We start from the raw sequence: 22,893 nt of genomic DNA, 5'->3' as shown, positions 1-22,893 counted from the left end.
AAAATTCCCCAATTTTTCCAGTACCCTTGTAGACGTCCACCCACTGTCGATAGTTTTACAGGAACGGCTGGGGTTGGAAGACTCCAGTGGTTCCGAACTCTGGCATCAGCGTCTGGTACCTCTGGAAGCTCTGGGGCCACGGCCTCTTCCTGAGTTCACTCTGTAGTTGCCTGAAGGGAGACGAAAAGAGTCCTTCCCGCCTCTGGAGCTGGAGTACTTTTTGTCTTTAGCTCTCTGTATCCCAGTGTACTTAGACTTGTTGTTGTATCTCTGGGATGTACGTCGGATAACGTTGGCCAAGGTGTCTATGGTCTTGATAATCATCACCTCTCTGGAGTCTAGTGTAGCTTGTTTAGCTGCATCATCCAATAGACCTCCAAAGATGGTAGGCGCCTCCCACGGAGCTCGTAGTAGTGGCTGCGTAAATCTGTCATTCCAGTAGACCTTGTCTGCATATTAAGGTGATTCCCGCCGAAATCGATGTGAGGTGGTCCGACAAGAAGAACTGATCCTTCTTTTGATTGATGAGGGCCGAGTAGATCATTTTATCCTCTTCCGTTGTGGAATTCTGGAATTTCTGTATCAACGCTTCATTGATGGCCCTAGATCTTGCTAGTCCGAAGAAAGATCTTCTAGAAGCTGTATCCACTTGTGATAACTTCTTATCATCCACCTTATACACCCTGGCATCGTTTACCAACTTGATGTTGTCGTCCCACTCCGGCGCCTTCACAAACGGTTCTATGTGATGTAGGGGGAATTTCCTCTTATTAAAAGATGGTAGTTGCTGCATCTGGTACTTGGAAGGCTGTGCGCAGGCTGTCCGGTACGCTAGATATAGGCTCGATCGGTGGGATTGTGACGGAGTCGAAGTCATCATCCTTCATCTTTAGAGGGAGACTCTAGGCTCAACACGCTAGCCATCTAAGTCTTTACTTCAGAGTCCGAGAAGACGGGGTCCGTAGTGTCTTGAGTCAATGAGCTGAGTCTTATTGACGTATCTTTGTGTGAGCCTGTATCCCTTCACGAACCTTCATCCTGGGTTCGCGAACTTGCAGCTGAAGATTCCTTCCTGTGCGAACGTCAGTCGTGGGAGCGTTCCCTTCGCGAATGTCTCTCTCTGGAACCTCCTCTTCGTGAACCTCCATGTGGTGAGCTGTGCCTTCGCGAACGTCTGCGTTGTGGTGATCTTGAACTGGATCGGCTGGACGCAGAGGCAGGCTTCTTAGAGGTGGACGAACGTGGACTGCGTATCATCTTGACTATCTCGTAGTATGAAGGAGTCGTCCGGTTGTGGACCCCTTCGCGGAGTAGTGCGTTTGCCAACATCAACTGCAGGTGTAGCTCTGATGGGTGCAGATTCGCGCAGGCCAGTGGGTTTGCGCACGGTGTCGGCAGACTGGGTCTTCCTTGATTCTTGCTGGAATCTCTGCTCCATCACAGCCATCATCACTGCATCATGAACTCCCCCGGGTTGAAGTTCTGTGTCTGTTGAATCGGCTGCGATGCTGTTTCCCAACTTCTGTCCTTGAAGGAAGAGGTCTTATGTCCACAGCTGGCCTGCTGTGACATTCATAGGTGAAGATCTCGTAGTAGTTGACATCGACTGCGTCCTAGATGTCATTGATACCTCAGGTAGAAGTATAGGGGGGGTCGTCAAACACGTCTTTCTCACTAGGTGGTACGATCTCATCGTTGAAAGCAGCGGTAGCACGTATAGTTTTGCCCTCAGATCTAGTACTGGTAGACTTTCTCTGCATAGTAAAAGAGGACACCTTCTTAGACTAGGCTCGATCGGTGGGATTGTGTACTCTTCTTAGACTGGGACGGCATAAGTTGCGAGGATAACGACCTTTTCTTAGACCCCTTTGCCGCTGATTGGCTCTGTAACTTGCTAGGCAACATATCACTATTATGAACATCAGCAGCGAGCAACATACGGTTTTGGGGCTGATCTCCAGATTTATCACATGTGACTAGAGATGTCGTTTTCACCCGATCCATGGCGCGTCTATAAACATAAGACAAATATTGAATAAATTGTAAGTCATTTAAATCAATACAGTAGATACAGGATCTGTACACGATGGACATTGGGGGTGAGGATCAGCCACGGATAGCCTGTGTTTACACACACAGCAGGGTTTCATGAATTGTAAACAAAGTCAATAAATGCCTGCTAAAAAGCGCTGCACAAGAGGGTGCTGCCCCAAGAGAGCACCGTCAACAGGAATATGAAACGCTGAAATAGCCGTAGAATATCCTCGAACAGTTGAAGCCGCTAGACCGGCGTCCAACCGAGACTGGAGGAATTCTAAAACAGACTAAATCTAAATCTGTAGAAAAGTGATCAAGAATCCCCCCTGTTGACACACCAGCGCGAATAACAGGCCCATCTATCCTCATATTGAACGTTTGTCGAATCCCTCCGCGAAGCCAGAATTGTGTCTGCAACTGGTGCAGGAATTCCGCTCGCACGGAGGCGATCCCTGACATCCTCAGACGCGCACGCCAAACCACGTCCACTGTCGCCGCCATGTTGCCTAGCAACCGAAGCCATGTTCGGGCCGACGCATGGGGCGACTGGAGGAACTGTAACACAGTCCTCTGGACTTTGACGATGCAGTCCGGAGCAAGGGAAACAATCCCTAGCTCCGTGTTGAATCTGGCCCCCAAGAAAATCAGATCCTGCGTCGGAACGAGGTCTGATTTCCTGAGGTTGATAATCCAGCCCAGTGACACCAGAGTATCCATCACGCACAGTGTGGAGGCTCTGCTTAACTGAGGACCTAAGGCCCTGAGAAAAGCCAATGTCCAGGTACGGGTAACAACACCTGCCCTGAGACCTGGCTAACTGAGCTGGGATTAGCATAAGTTTAGTGAACACCCTTGGCGCCGTGGAGATGCCGAAGGGGAGCACACGAAACTGGTAGCACGTCCCGTCGAAGGGGAACCGGAGGTACTTCTTGAACTCGGGGTGCATTGGAACATGGAGGTATGCGTCTTTGAGATCGATTGACGTAAGCCAATCCCCTGTCTCGACGGAGGAGATCACTGACCTGAGTGTCTCCATCCTGAAAGACGGCACCTCCAGTAACTGGTTCAACCCTCTGAGATTCAGAATGGGTCTGAACCCTCCGTCCTTTTTGGTCACTAGGAAGTAGGTGGAATAAAACCCCTCTCCTTGCTGACCCACAGGAACCACCTCGATGGCTGCCTTGTTCAGTAAGGACTGAACTTCGGCACGGAGCGCGTCCGCCTTGTCGCGGGAGGTCGGCACAGGCGTGTGCCGAACCCCGGAGAAGGACGGAGGATCTCGCCTCCACTGTGGCAAATGGCCATCCCTGAGCGTGGACAGGACCCAGGGATTTGAGGTGGCTGCCTCCCACTCCCGGAGGAATAGGGACAACCGGCCGCCGACAGGGACGTGTGGCATGAGGCAGTGCACCCCCACAGTCGGCAAGTCTCCGCTTGCGTGAGTGGGGGGCAATAAGGGCTCTGGGGAAGGAATCAGCGGGAAGCCGGGGCTGGCTTCCCCCTGCCCCGAAAAGGCTGCTGCGCTTGAGCAGGCCTGCCCTTGCCTCTTGCGCGCCTGCTCCGCTTGGACTGCAAAGGGGCAGTCCACTTTGCAGCTTCCTTCGCCGGGGCAGAAGGATAAGCGGAAGCAAGCGGGGAAGGCCGTGGGCGAGGGACGGAGGGCTGCTCCAACAAAGGCTTAGAGTCTTTGAAGGTAGATACAGCCTCCGCGGCCTCCCGTACAACCTGCAATGCCCCAGGGAACAGGGAGGACCCCATGATATAAGGCAATGACAGGAGGGCCTGTTGCGTGGCCGGCGAATACCGCGCCACGGACAATCACAGGCGGAGCAAGCCCATAACGGCACCCATCATCTGGCTGGCACAGCACCGAATGCTATCCCGACCCAGATGAGAGTAGACACCCGTTAGCTGCCTCGAGCACCGGCGCCGACGAGTCGGCGCCACAAGCGCTTTGATTCACCAGCTGTCCCTGCAGAGCAGACAGGTAGGCTGAGTGGGCGGCCACTTTCAATTGCTGTGCTGCGCACCGGTAGCACTCCTCGAAGGACCGGTACGCAGACTTCAGCGTAAGTGAATTATTAGGAAAAGGGGGGAGGCGCCTGCCCTGCCTGGCCGAGGCCAGGGAAGACGAGGACGACCCCCCTAGAGTGACGGAAGCAAAGACGCACCCGTCTACCACTGGCAGCTCGAACAGCGCCTCCTCTCCCAACTGGTACCGCTTGCCGACGTCGGGCAAATCAAACCGCGTGCGTGCACCAGTACGTCAAGAGAGGATTGACCACCTCACTCACCAGTGATGGCAGAATGCGGAGGCGTGCCTCGGCGACCCGGCTAGGCACGAAAGCCTCCCCCGGGAGCCGAAACTCCGCGGGGTCGGGCGCCTGTACGGTAACGGCCACCTGAGGCAGGATTTCGGCGATCTTATCCCGAACCTGCCGCAGGGACGAGCCAAAGGAGTACAGAACTCCCACCTCCGACTCCTCCCTCCCCTCATCATCCTCCATATCCATCTCGGCACAATCCTCGGCCGCCGTACTCTCATACTCCTGAGAGACCGCCGAGGATACGCCAGAGGCTGAACAAGAAAGACTCAAAAGGTCAAGAGGCGCCAGAGGGAAAGAGTCGCCCTGCCGGCTGGAACCCACACCAGGTCGCCGAGGCACCCGAGAGGAACCTGCCGCAACAGGTTTCCCGGGCAACCCAGACTGGCAGCCAGGCGCCGAGGTATCCCCGAGCTGGTCGGCGCCTAGGCGACCGCCAGTCAGGGCACCAGGCGAAGACAGGGGTAACCCTGTATGGCCTGCGCCAGGCACCTGTGACGGACCTGAGCGTGAAGCTAGGTCGCCACCAGGCGCCCAGGGCGCGCTTTCCCCACGGCCTAAGCCGGGATCAAGCTGCCCGGGGGGAGGCGCATTCTCCGAGCCGAAGCTTGGGCCGCAGCCAACCCCCCCAGATGTGTCCGATCCACCCCCGACGACCGGCGCGCTGAGCTCCTTATGGAACCCAGCCAACGCTGTATCGATCAGGGATTTCACTGACGACATCTGTTCCTGAATCAAAGCAGTTAAAGAGGCAACAGGTACAATGGGTGCCGATACAACAGGGGGGGTGGCGGAAACAGAGACAGGGGCAGGTTGAGATATAGAAGGAGCATTAGTTTTTTCAGACGAAGCCTCCTTGGTAACCTTAGCTCTTTTGGGAGCCGGCTCCGTATGGGAAGCGGCTCCCACAGACCCCTTTTTTTGGCTATGTGAACGCTTGGATGGGGGATCCTGAGCCCAGATATCACCCCCTGCCCGAAGCAGGTTGCTGTAAAACAGCCGGTCCACCCGCCTTGCCTTAATGGTTTGAGGCGTGAAAATCGCACACGCCGGACATCCCTCTTCTTCATGATCAGTCTGTATGAGACATCTTAAACACACCTCGTGTGCGTATCCCTGACGGGAATGGCAGCAAGGCACGAAGTACAGGATTTAAACTGCAACAAGTAAAAAACCTGTGCAGCAATCTACCCCATACACACATACATATATGAAAAAACACGCATGGGCGACACAACTAATGCGACAAACGTAGCATACAGTTGAATCTCTTCTCTTTCTTTTCTCTCTCTTTTTCTTTCTCTTTCAATAACCAGCAATACGCACTGCAACATAACTAACAATTACGACTTTTGGAGTAAGATAGAAAATGCTAGCAGCGGAAATGACGCCCTACATGTAACAACATATAAATAAAAATTACTATAACCACCCGTAACATTGAAAAACCACACGGGAAACCAATGAACAGGGAGGCTAGCGAAGGGACCTGTCCGCCATCTTGACACGCACCCGGCGAGCCGACCGCGACAGGTACCAAGTTACAACTAGAAATTATGAATGAAAAAGTTCAGAACAAGTCTCCAAATCGCCCATGCAGGGAAAAAAGAGAACCATACATACAGTTGCTGTTTCTGAGACACTCATCATTCGTGTAGGGAAATGAAACCTTCTTGGAATGGACCCACGTCTTGCCAGTAAACGACAGCATGGAAAGTGAGGTACGAGGTTACAGTCTAGAGTTACCTGCTCTTGGCTGTAGGGGGCCGGAAGGCCCTGTAAGGTAAGGGTGGTCTCACAAGACAAAACGTAGTTTTTGTTTTGTAAATATTTTTTATTCAAATATTGTTACAACTGTCGTAGGGATTTTAAATGGACATTTAAATGCTTATAAGTACCCCAAAGAGGAATATATAAAAAAGAATCAACAAAATTTGTACAATACTACATAATAATTATAACCAAAAACCATACACAGCTAAATTTTTAAGAATAGGCCTAAATATAAACGTTAAAATTGCCGTATACGGGACTCCAGTGCTCGTCCAACCATCCGCTTGGGCGAAAAGGGAGAGAGTGTGACAAGTCTGGGCACGTCACATGGTACATTTGAGCGGGAAAGAGGAAGGGAGGTAACTCGTGGGTGAGTATTGTACGTCCGCTTCGGGAAATTCAAGGGATTCAAGTGTTTCACTACCATTCGAAAGGGAAAGGGAGATAAGCAAAGATCATCAGTCAGGATAAGGAAAAATAGAGCATATCAGTGATCACAAATATCTGTATTTGTATCTAATCACTCATCATCATTCTAAAACATTGCCAAGAACCCCAGAATCATTTAGAACAAGTATTGTCACTAAGGTGACATAATCCCGCAAATTATCAAATCAAACTTAAAAAGTAATGAAAGTTTAAGATGAAGTTAAATGTCAACAAAAACATGACCAGTCAACCTCTCTTGATATCTTGCTCTTTAGTGGTTCAAACACGCAAACATTCCCTAGATGAAGCTTGGTGTCAAATATGAAGAAAATCCAGTGAATGGTTCTTGAGGTATCTCGCTGACAAGCATAACATGCAGGTCACCATGACCTTGAAAATTATGTGAAGGTCACCCAAATCGACTAGGCCCTGCGCCTTCCCTAGATAAAGCGTGGTGTTGAATATGAAGAAAATCTAGCGAACGGTTTTTGAGATATCTCGCTGTCAAGAGTAAAACGTTAAAGTCCCCTTGTGACCTTGAAATTAAGGTCAAGGTCACCAAACCTGACTTGGACCTTACTTATACTCTGATGAACCTAGGTACCAAATATGAAAAGAATCTAGTCAACGGTTCTTAAGATATTCCAATTCGTACGGACGGACGGAGCCTAATACTATATCCCCCACTTTGCGCTAAACGCGCGGCGGGGGATAATGATATGCAAACACAAACCCAGGAGCATTTTTTCTTATTTTCAGAGGTCGAGTTGTCTATGTTTTCAGGACATTCTTGGGAAGATTGCAGTAGCAAGAATTAGAGAATTACATATAGATACTCTACAAAGATTTGGCAAATTCAACAGTGTGTGCCACCATGTGGAAAATTATGTACAAGGACAATAGTTTTATCAGTGTTTTTGACCATTTCTCTTTAAAATCAATATTTCACAGGTTGTCAGAATGTTTCTGAATTCTTTTATGCCCATGATCTCTGAATCAAATGACACTTACACAATGAGGTGAATATGGGAATAATAGGACAAATATATATTAGATACAACCATCCATTTTGATATTACTTCCTTTTATGTGGTAGAATTCCATGTTCACTTATAATTGGTATTTTACATATACACTTGTGCTGGAACTGTCTATTTCTTTGGGAACATTTTTAGTTTTGTTCATGCATTGAATGTAGGATACATATAAACATACAATCCATTTGATACAGAAATATGTTAAAAACATTAGGCAGTGATTTGTTTGCTCACAGTTTGCACATAGCTGTTAAATAAATAAAATTGTTGCAATACTGATTGCTTGATGGCGTTGATAAATACTATCTAGCAATATCCACTTACTGCTGGCACTGCTTGACACTTTAACTGAAGTTATTCTAGGTGCTCGACTTGTCTCCTCAGATTTTGCTGTAATGATAAATGAATACTGAATTAACTTTGGAAATACTAAACTTTGGAATAAAGAAATAATATCACATGTGCTCGGTTGCAAGAAGAGGAAAAGGTCTCCATTACACTGGCTTTATATTCTTGTTCAAGAACCACATCTTCATCCTGTTAGACATAACCTCATGAAGATAAGACTCACATTTTGCTTTGACCTTGCTGGGAACACTGACTTTACTGGGGTCATAGTCCTCGCAGCCAATACAGCCCGGACAGGGGGGTTTGTTTTCATACAGGTAGAATGACTCTGGCAGCAGGTACTTTCTGGCTCTGGCCTTCTGTTCCTCTGTTGCCTCCTCAATATACAGGGACTGCACATCTGAAGTGTCTCAGAGACAGAACCAACAGTCAGACATGAAATAAAACTGGATTCATTCATCACTGGCAAAGTCCATATTTTTAAATCAGTTAGTGAAAGACATTTTTTTTCAGAACTGTAAGGTCATAAATGAAAATATAATTTATGGATGACGAAGGTGGTGAACCACAGCCTTCAGACTAATTTTTTTTTTTGACAAAAATTCCAAGGAGACACTTCCCATCCCACCAAATGTACCCTAGGTTCACACCCATAACCCCTACATGCCACTACCCCTACACTCCAGTACCCCTACAGCTAGTTAAAACAACACCTAGCATTTACCTGTCTGATATAATAGACTAATCCTAAAGAGGGATTAGTGCATGGAGCATAGATGAGATCAAGGGATGCATAAATGTGATTAGTCTTTTGTGGCAAGGAAATTAGTGGTCTCATGATGAAAACAAACCTCAACCCTGAGTAGAAGAAACATACAATTGGAAAAGTGTTGTGATTGCTAAATGTTGTTAAGAAAAGTTGTTATAGTGCACTTTAATGTTACATATATTACAATGTTGAGAAGTTGAGAGAAATAAAACGTGGAGATGATACAGGAAATTGAGATTGTTCCATACAGTATATAAGTGCTGACATGAAACAAACATGGCATCAACATGGCTGGTCTTCGCAATGTTGAGTTTGTTATGTCACGGAGAGGTAGCCGTCAAGTTCTGTTGGATGGATATCTTCACACTAAGAATGTTGAGCGACAGACCTGTGTACACTGGAAGTGTGTGCAGTCAACATGCAAAGGAAGAGTCACAACTGTTGGCGATGTGGTAAGAAATACGACTGAACACAATCACCCACCAGAGGATAGCCAGAAGGTCCGGTTTGTCAGCAACCTGAGGAAGAGAGCCAGGGAGGAGTCAATACCGATGCGCACCATCTACAACAACGAGCTTACCAACCTGACTGATGACGAGACACGTACCATGCCCTCCTTTCCATCTGTTAGCAGTGCCCTGTACCGCCACCGCCAGAAGACGATTCCTGTCTTACCACAGACGAGATCAGAAGTCGACCTCCAAGATCCCTGGACGCAGACAGCAGATGGTAGACCATTCCTCCTGTTTGCGGACGGCCATGACGACAAGATCTTGGCCTTCGGAACACAAGAGAGTCTTGAAGCCTTGCAGTCAGCTGACAACCTCTACATGGATGGAACTTTCACAGCCTGTCCTGCACTGTGGAATCAAGTATACATCATCCATGCAAGACGTGGCAGCTCAACATATCCCCTCATCTTCGCCCTTCTTCCGGACCGCCAGACAACAACCTACTCCAGACTCTTCCGATTGCTCAAGGATGAAGTTCAGCAGAGACTCAACAGACCGCTTGATCCTGCCTGCATCCAGACCGATTTTGAGCTAGCAGCAATCCACGCCATAGAAACAGAATTTCCCACTGCTGACGTGAAGGGCTGTTTCTTCCATTTCTGTCAAGCCATCTGGAGGAAGGTTCAGGATCTTGGACTAGCTGTTGCCTACAAGGAAAACCCCGAAGTCACCAAGTGGATCAGGAGAGCAGCTGGACTACCTCTACTTCCTCAAGCCGCGGTCCAAGACACTTGGATTGAAGCCATGGATGACACTCCTGACGTCCCAAGAGCTGGCGACTTCAACGACTACATCGTGACAACATGGGTCGACGACACTGCCAGATTTTTTCTTCACCTGTGGAACCACAACTTGACAGCTGGGCCGAGGACAAACAACAACCTGGAAGGATTCCACAACCGTCTGAATCGAGAAATTCCACACAGGCACCCGAACATCTACAGATTTGTAGAAGTCATCAGGAGAGTCGAACACGCCGAGAGAGTGAGGATTGCTCAGATTGACTTTGGTGCTGCGCCAACAAACAGAAAACGAGTGTACAGAGAGATCGACAACCGTCTGTGCAGACTCAAGGAACAGCTTCAGCGTGGACAGAAATCCCCTCTTCAGTTTCTTGACGCCGTCGGCTACCTGCTCAAGCTTGGATAGACTGTAACACTGACACTTGAACACTTGTGATAATGTAATAATGTGGTCTTTCTCTCATCCTGATATGTTGATATGAAACACTTGTGATAATGTGATCTTTTGTTCATCCTTATATGATGATATGAAAACACTGAATGTAAATAGACTGAAAAACTTGACAATTATTGATCTCAATGTGTGATGTATTAAGGTCACACTTTTGATAATGTAATAATTTGGTTTTTCTCTTATCCTGATGTGATATGAGATGAGATGATTAAAACACTGAATGTAAATAGACTGAAAAACTTGACAATTGATCTCAATGATGTGGTACTTTGTGATAACACATGTATTAAAGTCACTTTTAAAATCTGTCTTATGTCATGTTGTGCATCTTAAGTGGACCAGTCCACTGTATGGAATAGGTAACAGGCAGGAGATTAGTTATGCAACAGACCATAAACTATGTTGTTATAAGCTGTAGGGGTAGTGGCATGTAGGGGTAATGGGAGGTTACCTGTAGTGAAGGTGAGCATAACACCTACAGGCCTGGCGTCTCAATGTGAACGGCCACAAGTATATAATTTAGCTTAGTTTCAAGTTCATTAGGTTTCAGCATGCAACTGGCAAACTGCTCCGTACTAGTGCATAGCACAAGTGCCACCAAATTCTAATCCGATGGCAAAAGAACTAAACACCTAAAGCATAAATAAGATTGCTTTGCTACATTTACTAATCCAACATCTAAAACACAATTCCAATATAATCTTCAAATTCTATTTCATAAACAGAGGTAGGCCAATGTTCAAAAGAGTTGCCATTGTAACAATATTGTGTTTTTAATGCTTGCAAGAGAATAGCAACATCAGAAACACCACTACTTTCACAAGAATTTAAAGAAAAGCCCATCAACCTTATTCAAATCAAGACAGGCTAAAACCTTAAGGGCAAGCTATGATGCATACAAATTAATTGGGAAAGACAACAATACTACATTTCTATTATCAGGGTATTGTCAGTCGCACAAACATATATAGGGAAAAGTACTGGGGCTAGCACTTTCCATCTGGTTGAAGAAAGTACTGGCTCCACAAAACAGGCAAAATAAACGTTTATCTTCCAAGGGATATTTCAATTCATGTGCTTTCAACACAATGCACACCAACAACATCCATATCATGAAAATAACAGATCAAAAGTGAGAAAAATATACTGAGTGAAAGAATTTGTATGGAACACTCTCAATATTAGCTTTAATATACACAAATAGTCAGAAACAGGTTAATTGGCATCACATTAGCAATTCCAGAATGTTTCATATATAGGGAGAATAATTGATACATTTCACTTGAAAAGATTTTTTGGCAGTGATGTTCATTGTACACGAAACATACCACTTTATGGATGTCAACTTCTTGTTTATTGCATACAGCGACTTTTAGCTTGATAACGGTGTAAGAATCTACATCTAATCGTTGCTCTATGCAATAAACAAGAAGTGGTCATCCATAAAGTGGTATGTTTCATCTTTTGTGTATCTGCGTAAATTACGCAAATATTTATATGAAAACTCAATTCCTATTAAGTCTATTGCGTACAAGTACGCTTGAATTTTTGTAAATACTCAATAAATGTGATCTTACATGCGTACACACAAAAATGTCAAATCGTTGCTTGCGTACCGGTGGATAGATAAAATAACTGAAGTATATTGAGAGGTTCTATTTCAGGGGGCGGTGGAGTAGTCTAGTGGTTAAAGCGTTGGCTCGTCACGCCGAAGACCCGGGTTCGAATCCCCACATGGGTACAATGAGTGAAGCCCATATCTGGTGTCCCCCGCCGTGATATTGCTGGAATATTGCTAAAAGCGGCGTAAAACCAAACTCAGTCAGTCAGTCAGTCTATTTCAGGACGTGAACTTGACAACTTTCTTATCGTTTCCCATATTGCAGATCAAATGTAAATCACAAACACTAACATTTTAACTTTATTATATTTTTAAAATTAATGGAAAATTGCAAAATACCTAATTGAGTTTGAGTGAGGTGAGGTGAGTACAAATTATTTCGTTACTCAAAGGAAAATTAGGATACCCAATTGAGATGAGGATAAGGGAGTACATAACTCAATGACCCCAAAAGTTATCTGTAGCTCTGCACATTACATCTCAAGTTACCAGAAGACCAGTGTTGTGTGTGACGATCCACATACCGTGCTAAATCCTACTTGGTAAATAGTTTTTGCGAGCTGTATTTGAAGGTGTCTTGTGTCATCAGCCTGTTGAATGGGTTTGACACCAGCAGGACAGCTAGTGACACACACTGTCACGTGGGTATGACACCAGCATTGAGAGGATTCAGTGTCACTGAGATAGTAAGACTAGCTAAGTGTTTTCCATGGACACACATCATGATTCTCCACTTGCCTACGAGGGCAATGATCATCATGATGAAGTTAAATTGAAAATCTTGTAATGTGTCTGTGTTTAGTTGCTATGTAAACATTGTAAAACTTCACATACACAAACAGTCTCTATTCTTCATCAACATCCCTGTGTTCATAGTGTTCTGGGACACTTACACTCTCAAACAGAGGCACACTAGATACTTGCCATGATCATACATGATGCATAAGAACAATGTAGCCAATTAGTTAGGCTGGCTAAAAGGACTGATAATCAATTTGAATATTGTCTTTGATAACATCGCATATAAACTTGAACGATTATTGATTAATATCACTGAAGTAACCTTGAGCAATAATGCTAAAACATCTGAAAATCAACATATTTCATATCACTGATGTGTGTGGTGACACATTATCCATGGATTACCTGCAAAGACAGTATCCTGAACATTACATAGAAGTATCTCATGAAGATCTAACTTTGTGGATTGTGTGAGTAAATTAAAACATATTTCATTACTATATATTTAGTCCAAGATTATTAATCTCTGTGATCTATAATTAAGGCCACCCCGACCAATTAGTCACTGTTAACAAGTTTAGTATAAACATTCTATAAACTAGAGAATTATCTGCCATAAGCAATTCCATTTGCCACAAAATTAAAACAGTGGTGAAAATTACATAAACAGATCCAGGCCTCCAGATAAGATGCGCATCTGAGTAAAATATGCATAGGTAATTCAGATATACGCATAAAAAGTCAAGTCAAAGAGTGAAAGATACGCATAACTTTCTCAGAATACGAGTCAGATTTTGTTTACATGTGTAAACCAAAATTGTCAAAATATTGTTTCAGTCTTACACATCTGATCTTAAGAATTCGAATAGTGTTGCTAGTCTCTATTGAAGCGAAGACTGTCTAGTTTTTCTGAATGACGACCGCTATCATTCCTAATCCACGTTCGGGGCACAATTTGTTTAAAACCTAGCCCTTAAACAGCATTTCTATTACGTTTCCGGTCCTTATCAGCCATAATACAGCTTTAGTGCTACTGTAGATTACATGATGACCCTAAACCAGCATAGGAAAACATTTAATGCGCAATAGCTCAACGCGCACTGTCATTTATTTCCTGTCGTCTGCAGTCAGAATGGCTCACCAAAAGAAACTCGTCGAGTTTTTAAAGGAAAACTGATTCAATTAGCAAGGAAAAGTTAGTGTCTGATATTATCAACAATTTAATTGACAATGTAGCTAAAATCTGTATTAAGAAGAAACACGATGGTAATAGTGTCACTCACAAAACTATTTCCCGTGTTTGCATGTGGTTATAAGCCAGTGCAGACCAAAATAGCTTTGAAAAGCTGCTAAGTGTTATGTGTTTCTGTGAAAGTAATAAAGCCATGCAACCTGTGAAATACTCCTCCTTTATTTCCATTGGTATTTTACGCCTCAATTTTATCGAGTCAATAATTATCTGGAGCCCTGAGATCACTGAAATATGTGACGGCACTATTTGCTGGCAAAATGATATACTTGCATAAGGAAAAATTGAACAACTCATATGGAGATTTGCTGGACAAGTTTGTTTTGTTGTCTGCTATCACACTCAGCAATGATTCAGCTACACGATGAAGGCATGTGCGTAATCAAGTCAAGGTAGAACAACCCAGTGGCTGATATCATGAGCAACAATCCACAGTCAGGGTATGATGACACAATATCAGCCAAGTCACTTTGGCCACGTGACACCTACTGTACACAGTGACATAACATATATATGTCGATCCACTTTCAACCAAAACACTTGGTACTAGGGCTGGGATGGGTCCAAATTTTCTACCCAGGCAGCCCACCCTCTATTTCCCTACCTTAATACCCGTTATATTAATTCCTGACATCAAATTTGTAAGAAATGGCAATATATTCTTCAGATTGGTGGCTAAAATTTTGAGTTTTTCAATATCTTAACCATGTATTATATTCAAAACAGGTGACTGTAATTTATGTCTCAATCTTCAAAGACAATACAACATTTTAATCATGAAAGAATAACATTTTACATTGTTTAATCTATTAGTCACGTGATCATAACGGGTGCGGGTATTGAGACGGGTACCCGGGTCCAACTCATTATCCACCCGTCCCGAGTATCCAGGTTACCCGTCCCAGCCCTACTTGGTACATGAATTCACAATTACACATCATTTTTATCTTTTGTTACTGCAGGTGACACAGAATTTGCTTGAATGGCAGTCTGGTAGAATCAGTACAGGTTCAAACCATACAATATTTCTTGAGATATCTGTTCAAAGTAAGGTGTTTTGTTATAGGTTACTAACAACAAACATGGATAAATATTTGAGTATAGAGAGGTATGCAGGTGATGTCAAAGGTTTGATATCTTTAAACTGAAACAGCACCAACCTTATAGACTGATAAACTCTGTGATACCCTGGTCATATTAAGTGAATAGCACTGTTTATCTTTTGTAATTATTATGGATAACTAATAAGTAGTAGTACCAGTTAAAAATAAAAAAAGGATAACAAATGCCAAAAATATTTTCTGAACTGAAGAAATAAAACGCAAAATATAAAATTTAGAAAATTAAATAAATGGGTTTTTTTAAAAAGCGACACTTAAGCATGTACACTCTTCAACTGTGTAGGAGAAGCTAACATCAAACGTTTGACTTAACCTGGAGGGATGCAAGTATGCAAAGCAAACAGTGAGTATGGAGACAGAACTACAAGTGGAGGAGTGTACTGGCGTACTGGTGTACTGGTGTACTGGCCTCACCATTCAGCTTGGAGGAGTAGTAGGGGTTGCCAAGATTACCAGTCCCCTGACTGCTAGAACATGACATCCTGGGTTCATCGATCAACTTGTCCAGTGCAGAACTATAATACGGGTTGCCACCCTCCCCAGTGCCCTGACTGACATTGACGGATTTGACAGTCTCCACAACCACTGAGCTGTCTAAGTGGTCTGTGTAGTAACGGTTGCCCTTGCTCCCTGTCCGTTGGGTGCTACTGCTGTGTATCATTGGCTCTACACCTGTCTGGTCAAGCTGAGATGAATAATATGGATTGCCTAGGTCACCTGTTTCTCCAGATCTGGACCTAGACAGAAGTGGTTCGCCCACAAGTCTGTCCAGTTCGGAGCTGTAGTAGGGATTGCCCTCATCACCAGTGCTGTGTGCAAGCTTGGTAGCTGACATGGATTCTGTGATAACTGTCTGTCCAAACTTTGCTGTACAATATGGATTGCCTTTGTCTCCAGTACCTTGTATATTTGCAGCTTTCATCAGGGGTTCTACGCTGGACTGCTCTAACTGAGTCTTGTAATATGGATTGCCCTTGTTCCCAGTACCTTGAATGTCTACACTTGTCATCAGAGATTCCATCCCTGATTTCTCAAGCTCAGCCTCATGGTATGGATTGCCTTTATCACCTTGACCTTGAACATTTGAACTGGACATCAAAGGCTCCACACTGGACAAATCAAGCCCGGATTTATAATATGGATTGCCCTTTTCACCAGTACCATGTATAATTGTAGCTTCCACTTTCTCAGAGTCATTAAGATGCTGTCTGTAATATAGTGTTCCTTTGTCGCCGGTTCCTTGAACAGTCACAGAAGACATATGTTCCTCAACCTCCGATGTATCCAGAGCTTCCTTATAGTACGGATTTCCCATGTCCCCTGTTGACAGACCATACCTACTGGACTGTAAGGGCTCTACGCTAAGCAACTCAAGCTCAGCTTTGTAATAAGGATTGCCACTATCACCAGAAACCTGCTTGGTTGAGCTTGTCATCAGAGTTTCAACTAAACAGACCAGAGGGAATCATTGCAGTACATTACCATATCAGCCCACATGTACATATTAACCCTCCATAACAATCATTAAAGGTCTTACCATTACTCTTTCTTTCTTTCAGGTATTGGGAAATGGTTTCTGAACACAACACTTTCATTGTAAAAGAAGCTTAAGGAGAGGCAGGTGATGACAAAATGCTATGATTGAGTCATTTTGGCATTATGACCACAAAGTCATATTATCACTGGTCAACTTATTGGTGAACAAAACTACAACAAATTGGGATCTCAAAAACTTATATTAACTGTTTTGAAACTGTACCCTGACTTAAGCGAATGAATGAACTTGCCATGAGAATGACAGTGTTCATGAAGGCCTTTCCAAGGCATCACTATGGCTGTATATGGCAATCCTCGTTTAACCCCTCATGACCTTGACATATGTCAGTAAATAAATGATAGAAGAGAGTACCGAGCAATTTATCACAGGGAATCCATTGTTAACAAAAGGTGAAACAACAACAAATTCAATCAAAGTTAAAATTCTGAAATCAGATTAAGCTGCCTCATACAACAGGTCTGTGTTTTACCTACTCCAAAAGTAAATGTCACAAACTCACCCTCAATGTGCTTGGCTGACACATCCCCTTCAGTAGCTGCAGAGGCACCTTTTCCACCACCAGCTTTTCCATCATCGAACACTTTCTTAAACTGGTCAGCTATCTCCTTGTTCTTAAACTTGATAGCTAGTTGTTCCACCTTGCCCTCTCCCTCAGAGAAGTCCTTGGCATACCAAACCCATGACTTTCCATCACCTGAGCCCATTGGCTTGAGTTCCAGTTCAGGGGTAATCACATGATTGCAGCACACTTTGAAGATCTGTTCTCGCCTCATCAGAAGTCGGTAGCGGTGGGAAGTTTTGTGTTCCAGAATCTTCATAGTGCCAAGACCTCTCTCCTTCCACTCACCCTCACTGAACCTGAACAGGTAAAAGAAACAACAAGTGTATGATAGCTTCATAGTATGCCATACAAACATTTATTTATGAATAACCTTGACCCCTAGCATAAGACAAAGTCATAAATGATATATCCCTATCTCTGAGAAAAATCTTGAAATGTGTCATTATTTATATATTTATTATAAGACACTTTTATAGCGTAAATGTCCACACAACTCATACATGCTCAAGACGCTGTTTTATCCCCCTCGATCATTGGATGTCAATCTCAACGGCACATCATATTATCATTCTCAACTCCCTGGGGAGCATACAACTCTTGCAGCTAATAGGAGCACCAAGTTATTGCGTCTTTCCCATCCTTACAAGGTGGAATTGGGGGTACATCAAAACCAGCTCTTGAGCCATGGTCTATTTAAGTAAGATTTGTCTCCGTGTGTCCAACAATTCTGAGGAGCAGGATACAACACAGTAAGCAGAAGATGACTATCTCATTGTTATACACTGAAGATTTGTTGCTTGTTTCATGCATACTCAGCCATATTCCAGTCTGAACATGACTATGAAGTGACCATTGTTGTACACAACAATCGACACCATCATTTACCATGACAAACTATCACATAAGATTGATCACAAGATCCATTAAGTCGCCTAAGAACCTAACCTACTCAGGAATCCACAAAAGAGCTACACACCTGAAGAGTTTTGCCCTCTGTTCAAACCGGGTAACTTCCTCCTCTTCCCCAGTCTTCACATCCACTTTGTCAGGTAAAGACACAATAGGTTCAAAATAGATGTGGGAGTCCTCTCCTTCCTTATTGACATAGTAGTCCCCCTCTGGAGACTTGGGTGATGTCACAGTGGTCTTGGATTGAGGAGTCTTTGATGGGGTAAGGCTGAAGGTGAACTGAAATGGGGAGCCGATTTCTTTCTTTTCTTGGTTCTTGACTGGAGTTGAGACCTTTCCAAGATTGAACTGGAAGCCTCCATCCTTCTTGGCAGAATCAGCTGCAGAAGCAAAGTTGAATCCTGATGATTTGGGAGTAAAGGAAAACCCGGATGTAGCTGCTGAAGATGCTGCAGTTGTCTTAGGCTGAGGATCATTTGACTGTAGCATCTCTGCCAGGAGGCCTCCAGTGGTAGAATCTGCTGGCTCACTTTTAGCTGGTTTTGCTGGAGTGGATGGCTTGGGCGAGAAACTGAATCCATCACTATCAACACCATCCAGCTTGAATCCACCTCCTCCAAGACTAAATCCTCCGGGTCCTATTGTGGATGCACTTGACTTAAGTATGTTTTTGGCAGCCTCTCTACCCGGATCAACTGCAGTTTCCTTTGGAGAGTCTTTACTGGTAGGCTCAGCCTCTTGTGCTGGTTTTGAAGCAAATGAAAATCCACCACCTGATGATGCAGAACCAAAACTAAATCCTCCACCTTCTTGCTTCTTGCCAAGACTGAACCCTCCCCCTCCTGCTGCTCCACCAATCTGGAATCCTCCCTCACCAATTTTAAAGCCTCCACTGGAGATACCTGCCGCAGGTTTGGCTGTTTCTGCTTTCTTAACTTCCTCTTCAGCACCTGGCTTGATTGTATTGCATGCTGGACATTTCAGCTGCTCACCCTTGTTCACACAGTAGCATCCTTGACATTCCCAGCTTCCAGTTTTAGGCTTGAACATGTCTGCTAAAGACTTCTTTCCCTTAGGGTCCTCTTTTTTCTCAGCTACCTCACTGCTTCCTATAGCTTCAGGTATTGGTTTTACTGGTGAGTCTTCTAACATATTTTGGTATTTCTCAAAACATTCTTTGAATTGACAAGCCAGTTCTGGAGTCTTGAACTTGATGGCCAATTTTTCCATTTTCATTTCCTCCTCTGCAAAGTCCATTGCAGACCAACACCAAGCTCTGTCAGAGCTGGTCATTGGTGTCAGTTTCATGTCTTTTGTTATGTTGTGATTAGCACAAATCTTCAAAACTTGCTCACGTCTCATCAGAATTCGGTAACGTTTGGCAGCCTTATTGTACAGAATCTTTACCTCACCAATGCCCCTTTCCTTCCACTGATTGGTATCAGCATCAAACCTAAACAGCCTGGCCCTCTCCCCAAACAACTTCTCCTCATCTTCTTCCCCTGTCTTCATTTCCACTAAGTCTGGCAGATCAATAACTGGCTTAAAGTCCACATTGGGTTCATATTCCTCAACCCTTTCCTCATCTTCTCCCTTGCTTGGGGAGTCATGGGTTGTCTTTAATCCAGAGAATCCTGTTGCTGAAGTATTGGCAGCAAGATTAGAAAAACTAGGCATGGGGCTTCCAATGTTTTGTCCAAGAGTGAAAATAGAGCTAGCAGCTGAAGCAGATGAGGGTCCAACTGTAACTGGTGCTTGTTGAGTCATGGGTTTGGTTTGTGTAAAGGTAAACCCAGCAAAAGGCTTGGGCTGATTTGCTGCAACAGTTCCACTTTCAACTGGACTGGTTACCTTGAGGGAGCTTTCCTTCAGTTTGACTGTTGGTGATGCTTTTGACTTGTCTTCCGGAGTCTTTATCACTGGGGTACCACTGAATGTGAAGCCACCAAAAGATGGCTTTGGTGTTTCTCCAGACTGGACAGTCTTCTCCTCTCCTTGTTTGGCAGACAGGGCTGCAAGGGCAGCTGATGCAGGCATTCCTGTCTGAGCCTGGCCAAACACTGCAGGTGAAGATCCAGTAGGGGTCTGTGTCGTAGTAGGTTTAAAGGCCTGAGACCCTGATATGGTGAATGGTGATGGAGTTGCCACAGCTGGTTTTGGAGGTGAAGCTTCAGACTTCTTGCCAGCTTCCTGGATTTTCTGAAGAACTGACTTCAATTTCTGAGCTAGTTCAGCATTATCAAAATTCAGGTTAACAGTCTCCTCTCCCTTCCCGTCATGCTGGGGTCTCTTCCATGTGACTAGCGTTGGGGTGAAGGATGCCACCAGCTTCAGTGTATTGATATCATGGTTGAGAATAATCTGGTTTGTTGATAGAGTCTCCATCCTCACCCGACCACCCTTCTCGGCACCGAAGAAAAACACTTTGACATTTCCTTCCTGCTTGGCACCAATCTTCGATGTGTAGGTTGCTTTTCCTTGGAAAATGCAAACAACTTCAGCAGTGGACGCACTGGGGGAAATGGTTGATGTCACAGCCCTGTTAACAAGATTCTGAGCCTGCGCTTGTGGTATCTGACTAAAAGGTTGAGGTGGAGTAGGGACTGCCTGAGAACTAGTCCCCTTGGTAAGAGGTGTTGAAGCAGTCTTAACACCAGCCCCGAAGTTTCCTGATGTGAAGATTGGCTTCTGAGCCATCTGTGATGCAAGGGTTGTAGCAGGCTGAGGCTGAGGTTGAGGTTGAGGTTGAGGTTGATGCTGAGGTGGGAGGCTGGGGCTGTGGTGCTGCTGGCTGGCCCAGATACTGAGGAATAGCTTGAGCAGCAGGACTTGGTACTCCTGACTGAATCTGTGCAGGTATTCCTCCTATGTTGTGAGGAGAATCCTTGCCCATGATGGCAGCATATAAGGAAGGTGTCTGGTTCATTGCAGATGCTGTAGTAAGGCCATGGGGTGAGGAAAAGTATCCTGGACCTGGCATCGATGTAGCTATGTTAGATTGACCATACTGTATCGACTGTCCCCTCAGAGATGAGGCAAAGAAGCCACTTTGAGGCATCGGAGGTCTGTTCTGGGGTGCATAGGTTACTGTGGAACTTCCCTCAATGCCCGCCCTGTTTCCATACGGCCATTCAAGATGTGAGTCTGGCACATAATACTGCCCATGAGGGTGGGCTAAACTTTCCTCAAAGAACTCTCCATCGATGAAGTAAGGATTTTCATCATCATCATCCCCTTCAACAACATTGGACTCATCCTTGCCTATGAAGCCAGTGTGTCCCATGAGATTGGTCCTACTGCGTGAACGAGGGGATGGAGGTCTGTAGCCAGGTAAGCCTGCTGGACTAGGCATCTGGTATCCAAACTGAGGTGGACCCATTCCTTGAGGAGGGGGGTATTGAGGATTCAGTGCTAGTGCATATCACAAGTGCCACCAGATTCTAATCCCGAGGCAAAGAAGCGAAAAACCTAAAAGCATACTAACCAAGGCAAACTTCGACGAGTATAAAGCTTCAGTTAAGAAATTCTGAGCTCAGAGCTAAATGCTCAAACAAAGGTCAAGGCCACCACTTTCTTTTGCTGTGCCAGTCCTTTCCTATTCCTTTGAGTAGTTGATTGGACAAAACATCCAGAATCTTGACCGCCTGACCAGAAGGATCATGTCTGATAACAGAGGCCTAACACCCTCATAATCGTTTACATATTCCAATCAATTCTGAGATTCTGATTTATTTATCGGATGATCCTCTGGTGATGAATGTCACGACTCATGATAAAAAGCAAGGGAATTCCACAGCCATTGTAAGCATGCCAAATTTGAGGTTGATTGTGTTGATGGTGATGTACTGCTGGATCGGTACAGCGACGGGGAGTAAACCAGGTGAAAGTCCGGCACTTAAGTCTGTCCAGAGTCGGTCAGTTGTGGAGAAGCTTGAGAAGCCATTGCATCATGTGTACATGCAGTGTGGAACAGAATAGCAATCTTTACCGACTCCTTCAGCCTGGATGAAGTCGGCTGGTCTTAAATGTGAGTCTGAGGGCTTTCTTTTGCTACCAGTGACCAGTCACTTCCCACTCGCCAAAATTTACAAAAATTCTAAAAGAAAATATCAATATGAAATGTCGACCTTTGTAATGCAGTTACAGAGACTGTCCAACACCTTGTCAGTGGATGCCCTTCTTTGGCACAAACTGCAAATCTTAAAACGACATGATGGCATGACTCGTTGCTTCTACTGCCGTCGCTTTATACCATGTGGCTTTGAACTGTGGCCCATCCATGGTACGACCCTCAACATGTCCAGGGCGTCATGTGAAAATGATGCTTTTAAATTTCGGGTGAATAGGCCCATATATAGCCTCAGAAGAATTCCAGCAAACAAACCTGATCTTGTCCTTTTTGAAAAGCCAATGAATCATTGAATTTTCTGTCCCTTTGACAGCAACATGATTGACAAGATTCAGGAAAGCATGACTATGCAACCTCGTCTTTGAAATGTTTCGCTTGCATCCAAAGTACATTGTTGTCAGGCTCCACATTGTTCTCGGTGCCCTTGGTTTGGTAAGATCTCTTGGCGCAGATCAGGAGAGTGCCCGGTTCTCTAACCGGGGAGCAATAAGCCCATCTGACACTCTGGTTAATGCAGAAGGCTGCAGTGTTGGGGAGCCTTCTATATTTTCTCGGAAAGTTCTTGGTGGGTTCAACT

General features: G+C 44.7%; 1 protein-coding gene across 2 annotated transcripts in view; it reads right to left on the bottom strand.

Moving 5' to 3' along the window:
- LOC124268611 (E3 SUMO-protein ligase RanBP2-like) overlaps nucleotides 1-21,586 on the bottom strand; it is a 59,674-nt gene extending 38,088 nt beyond the window's left edge. The window contains exons 1-6 of one of the 2 annotated variants that reach the window (XM_046703612.1): nucleotides 21,466-21,586; nucleotides 18,255-20,936; nucleotides 17,216-17,574; nucleotides 15,573-16,604; nucleotides 8,172-8,348; nucleotides 7,925-7,990 (exon numbers count right to left, since the gene is read on the bottom strand). In XM_046703612.1, coding sequence (XP_046559568.1) covers nucleotides 7,925-7,990; nucleotides 8,172-8,348; nucleotides 15,573-16,604; nucleotides 17,216-17,574; nucleotides 18,255-20,936; nucleotides 21,466-21,566 — 4,417 coding nt within the window. In that variant the 5' untranslated portion in view covers nucleotides 21,567-21,586. Of the gene's footprint in view, nucleotides 1-7,924; nucleotides 7,991-8,171; nucleotides 8,358-15,572; nucleotides 16,605-17,215; nucleotides 17,575-18,254; nucleotides 20,937-21,465 lie in introns of both variants that reach the window. The other variant, XM_046703613.1, reaches the window with a different exon arrangement.
- Nucleotides 21,587-22,893: the final 1,307 nt, after the last annotated feature.

This window comes from Haliotis rubra, unplaced genomic scaffold, assembly GCF_003918875.1.
Source record: "Haliotis rubra isolate DU_JTF1 unplaced genomic scaffold, ASM391887v1 Scf1396, whole genome shotgun sequence".
In the NCBI taxonomy this organism is placed as follows: Eukaryota; Metazoa; Mollusca; class Gastropoda; order Lepetellida; family Haliotidae; genus Haliotis; species Haliotis rubra.
This window is presented reverse-complemented; position numbering and strand designations above follow the sequence as displayed.